The sequence below is a fragment of the Penaeus chinensis genome, chromosome 26 (genome assembly GCF_019202785.1).
Source record: "Penaeus chinensis breed Huanghai No. 1 chromosome 26, ASM1920278v2, whole genome shotgun sequence".
In the NCBI taxonomy this organism is placed as follows: domain Eukaryota; kingdom Metazoa; phylum Arthropoda; class Malacostraca; order Decapoda; family Penaeidae; genus Penaeus; species Penaeus chinensis.
Window position 1 is genome coordinate 1,221,272 of NC_061844.1, and position 5,000 is coordinate 1,226,271.

General features: G+C 46.6%; 1 protein-coding gene across 1 annotated transcript in view; it reads left to right on the top strand.

Moving 5' to 3' along the window:
* Nucleotides 1-5,000, top strand: part of LOC125039102 (somatostatin receptor type 2-like) — a 142,143-nt gene that overhangs the window by 134,834 nt on the left and 2,309 nt on the right. The window contains exon 3 of the mRNA XM_047632835.1: nt 2,972-4,622. Coding sequence (XP_047488791.1) covers nt 3,318-4,580 — 1,263 coding nt within the window. The 5' untranslated portion in view covers nt 2,972-3,317 and the 3' untranslated portion in view covers nt 4,581-4,622. The remainder of the gene's footprint in view (nt 1-2,971; nt 4,623-5,000) is intronic.

The following is a 5,000-nucleotide window of genomic DNA, read 5'->3' on the forward strand; positions in this document are numbered from 1 at the left end:
TATATATATATATATATATATATATATATGAAATTGAGCCAAGAGATTTTTCAGTTCTAAATTGCGTCAATAAAGGCAAAAATACTATATTATTAGAACTAATAGAGGGTCGTACTGGAAGGGTCGTCCTGAGACTGATTGGTATGTCAATTTCATCTTAATTTGAAATAGCTCTCTGTTTATCTTTATATTTTTTTTCTCTCTCTCTGTATATATCCATCTATCTATATATTCATCTATCTTTCTACCTATCAATCTCTCTATCTATCAAATTATCCTCTCCCTCTCTCTCTCTCTCTCTCTCTCTCTCTCTCTCTCTCTCTCTCTCTCTCTCTCTCTCTCTCTCTCTCTCGCTCTGTGTCTCTCTGTGTGTCTCTCTCTCTCTCTCTCTCCATTTTTCTTTCTAAATCTTATTATTATTATAATTACTATCGCTTTCGTTATTATTATTATTATCATTACTCGCATTATTATTTAATTATTATCATCATTATTATCTTTATCATTAATACTAATATTACCTTTATTACTACTGTGAACATCGTCATCATCATGATCATGAACACCATCATCATCATAATTGTTACCATAATTATTAACATAATAATGATCACTGATACCATCATAGTTATAATCCTCACCTCCAATAATATTTCTAGAAGTCGTAAGCAGAAATACCAACATCAATATTGGCTCAAAATTTCCTCTCACTCTATGCATGAGGCTCCACAACACACAATGGCGCTGTTGTTGTTGTTATTGCTGCTGACCGGAACTGCTGACAGCTTGTATTGACAGCCTGACAGGCCTGTAGCATATTAAGCAGGTTATGCTATGGAGGCTTATCGAGCTACACGCACTGGTGTCAATTTATTCACGAGAGTAAGAAAGGGAGAGAGGGGGGTGGAAGAGAAGAGAGAAGAGGAGGAGAAGGGAGGGCAAAAAAAAAATGTAGGGGAGAGGAGGAGGAGGAGGAAAAGGGCAAGGACGTTGGGTAGAGGAGGAGGACGCGATGGGAAAGAAGGGGAGGAACAAAGGAGGAGGAGAACAAGGAGGGTGTAAGGCAGGGGAAGAAGAGACGAGGAGAGGAGAAAAAAAGGAGGAGGAAGAAGAGGAAGGCAAGGGGGATGGGGGATAGAGGACTAGGTGGGAAAGACGAGGAGGAGGAAAAGGAGGAGGAGGGGGAAGTGGGAAAGAGGAGAGGAGGTGGGTTAGAGTAGGGAGAAGAGGGGGTAGGAAAGAAGAGGAGGACAAGAATGTGGTGTAGAGAACAGCAGAAGAGGTAGGAAAGAAAAGGAGGAGGAGGAGGAATAGAAAATAATGAAAAAAGAGGGCGAGATTCGGTAAAAATGAGGGAGAAAAAGAGATAGAAGAAGAGGATAAGGAGTATAAGAACGAAGAGGATGGAAGAGGAAGGAAAGCGAGAGTGACAAAGAAGGAAAGAGAGGGATAGAATAGTATTGGGAGGAAAAGAGGACAAGAAGAAATAGGATGAGGAAGAAGAGTATGTAGAAGAGAAAGGGTCGAAAGAAGAAAAAAAAAGAAATGAAGAAGGGAAGAGTTAAAATTGAAGAGGTAGGAGAGGAACCGAAGAAAGAGAGAAGAATGGCAGCAGAGGAGGTGGATGGATAGCAGAAAGAGTGAAAATGATGAAAAAGGATGACAAAGGAAGAGATGAGATGAGAGAAAGAGAGAGATAAATACATCGGAAACTCCCTACCTGGCAACCGCGGTATTGCACCTGTCACTCAGCTTCTCTTTATCCTCCGAGTCCTCAGATATCATGACGTCACAGTATTAGGATGTGCAGCGAAATCTCTCCTTCCGAATCAGGATTTTTAATATCCTACTCGACTCCTATTCGGGTTGGCTGTCGTGCTGTCTGCTGTCGTGTTACGCTGTGTATTACAGAGCGACGGGTGGACTTGATTATTTTTTTGAATTGCTGAATCCTGTTTTGTCCTTCATCTTCCCCCCTTTTTTATTCTTCCTCCTCTTCTTTGTTTGATATGGTTTTGTATAAAAGAAAAAAAAAAAAAAAAAAAAAAAAAGTTAGAAATCAACCAATTATATTATCACTCTGCCCGTGCTTCTTCCATTCATTCGTACATAACGTTTCATTTCTACGCCTGAACTCTCTTCATTTTGATGTAAGATCCGTTATCTATTCTCCATCATAAGCCCGGGAGCATATTCGATGAGACTGCAGCCAATTCATTTTGATGGAGGATGGGCTGATACTTGACAACATGCTGTAAATACCAAAGCATCAGACACACATCATATTACGAACCTATAAGGATCATATTCTAACTCTATCATTATCATTATCATTATTATCACCCTTACTATCAGCATTGTTATCATTGCTATTGTTGTTGTCATTATCAGTATTGTTGTTATCATCACTATCATCATTATTATCATTAGCAGTTGTTTCGAGGCAAGTACACAGCATTGTAGTAGTTAGTCAGTCAGTTTATGCACATTTATAATTTATACGACTATTCGAAGGTGGGAGATTAAGAAGGAACGTAGGAGGGGAAAGTGAGAGGAAGGGGAAAAAGAAATGGGTGAGAGAGAAAGGGAGGGGAAGGGCTTAAAAGAAAAGGGAGATGGGTGAAGGGAAAGGAAAGGGGAAGGGAGAGGGGGTTTAGAGAAAAAAGGGGATGGAAGGAGGAAAGGGGACAAGGGAACAGAGGAGAGCGGAAAAGGGAAAGGTAGAGGGAGAGATGAAAGGAAAAGGGAAAGTAAAAAGTAGAAGGAAAAGAGTGAAAGGAGAGAGGACTACCTCTATCTTCTGGGGAATTTTCACGGGTCCCGCAAGTTATGTACATTTAGGCAGGGCTAAACACATTAGCACATACACACATCCATACACATATGCTCTAGAAGGAATACAGAGAGAGAGAGAGAATACAGCTTTCTGAATTAGTCTAAATCGAATCTAATTTTCCACATCTCTTTGCAGAGGATCCAGATCATTACGGAGACAAGAGGTTCTATAGCATCGCTCAAGATCGCCTTCGAGACAAACTCAAGTAGAGGGTTGTTAATCTGAAGAGAAATCGCCTTCAGTGATGGGGACACTAGAGAGCAGGTGGATATAAGGAATAGTGATAAACCCAATCGGAAACGCCCAAAGGAATTTTCCATTGTGCGAGAATGCTCTTTGGTCAGTATGGAAATTCGTGTGTGTGATCACGGTCGAAATGCAAGGCTGTATATGTGAATGAATTATATTGAACGTTATTAGTCGAGGTGTCGTAGTTTCCCCCGCGCTCCGTGTTTCGGACCCCTACTCGTCAACCGCCAAGATGAACGACTCGATCGACTTCGACCTGTCCGACGTGAACGGCTCGTTCCCGCTCAACTGCACGTACCTGAACGCCGTCGACCGCGAGATGGAGCGCAACTGCAGCCTGGGTCTGTTCACGGGCGACAGCTCCTCCATCCACATGGTGACCAACATCATCATGCAGGCCTGCTACGCCGTTGCCTTCCTGGTGGGCCTCTGCGGCAACACGCTCGTCATCTACGTGGTGACGCGCTTCTCCAAGATGCAGACGGTGACCAACCTGTACATCGTGAACCTGGCCATCGCCGACGAGCTGTTCGTGGTGGGCATCCCGTTCCTCATGATGACGTCCGCCATGGGCTACTGGGCCTTCGGCTCCATCATGTGCAAGCTGTACATGATCACGACGTCGCTCAACCAGTTCACCAGCTCGCTCTTCCTCACCATCATGAGCGCCGACCGCTACATCGCCGTCTGCCACCCCATCAGCTCCAACAAGTTCCGCACGCCCATGATCTCCAAGCTGGTGTCGCTGACGGCGTGGACCATCTCGGCGCTCATGATCGTGCCGGTGTTCATGTACTCGAACACGCTCAAAGTCAACGACCTGATCAACTGCAACATCTTCTGGCCCGACGGCTTCGGCGTGAGCGGCCAGTTCGTGTTCACGCTCTACTCGTTCATCCTGGCCTTCGGCATCCCGCTTGTGCTCATCTTCATCTTCTACAGCCTGGTGCTGCACAAGCTCAAGACGGTGGGGCCGAAGGCGAAGTCCAAGGAGAAGAAGAAGAGCCACCGCAAGGTCACCAAGATGGTGCTCACCGTCATCACCGTCTACGTGATGTGCTGGTTGCCCTACTGGGTGCTGCAGCTGGCGCTCATCTTCAGCCCGCCGCGCGAGGGCCAGAGCTCCTTCATGATCGTTTTGTTCCTCATCTCCTCGTGCCTCTCCTACATCAACTCTGCCATCAACCCCATCCTGTACGCCTTCCTCAGCGACAACTTCAAGAAGAGCTTCATGAAGGCGTGCATCTGCGCCGCCCGCAAGGACGTCAACAGCGCCCTCACCGTCGAGAACTCGGTGTTCCCGAGGCGGAGGGGCGGCTCCTCCAACCCTCGCGGCGGAGGGGGCAAGGGAGGCCACGAACTTGAGTCCAACGACGCCTTCACGACCCACGACATCAGGGACGAGCCCACGACCGCCATCACCATGACGACCACGCGATCTTCCGCCAGCCAGGTCGCCAAGGAGAACGGCGCCCTCGTCAACTCGCAGTTCTGAAGGAGACCCGCGGCAGAGGGCGCGTGAGGGGAGGGCGAGGAGGTGAGGAAGGGGAGAATAGAGAGAGAGAGAGGAGGAGGACGGGGAATAAAGAGGGAGAGAGAAGGGAGGATGGGAGGAAGGGGAGAAGAAACAGGGAGAGTTAGGAAAGGAATGAAAGGGAGAGGAGGTAAGGAAGGGGAGAATAGAGAGAGAGAGGGGGGGGGGAGGGATAGGAAAAAGGGGAGAATAAAAAGAGTGAAGGGAACAGGAGGAGGATGGGGGGAAGCTAGAATAAAGGGCGGAACAGAGCAAGTAAGAGTCAAAAGGGAGAGAGGGCGAGAAAAAAAAAAAATGTGAGAATAAAGAGAGCAGGGAAGGAAAGGGAGGGAAAGAACGTGAAGGGAGAAGGGTGGATATGGAGAAGGGAGAAAGGGATAA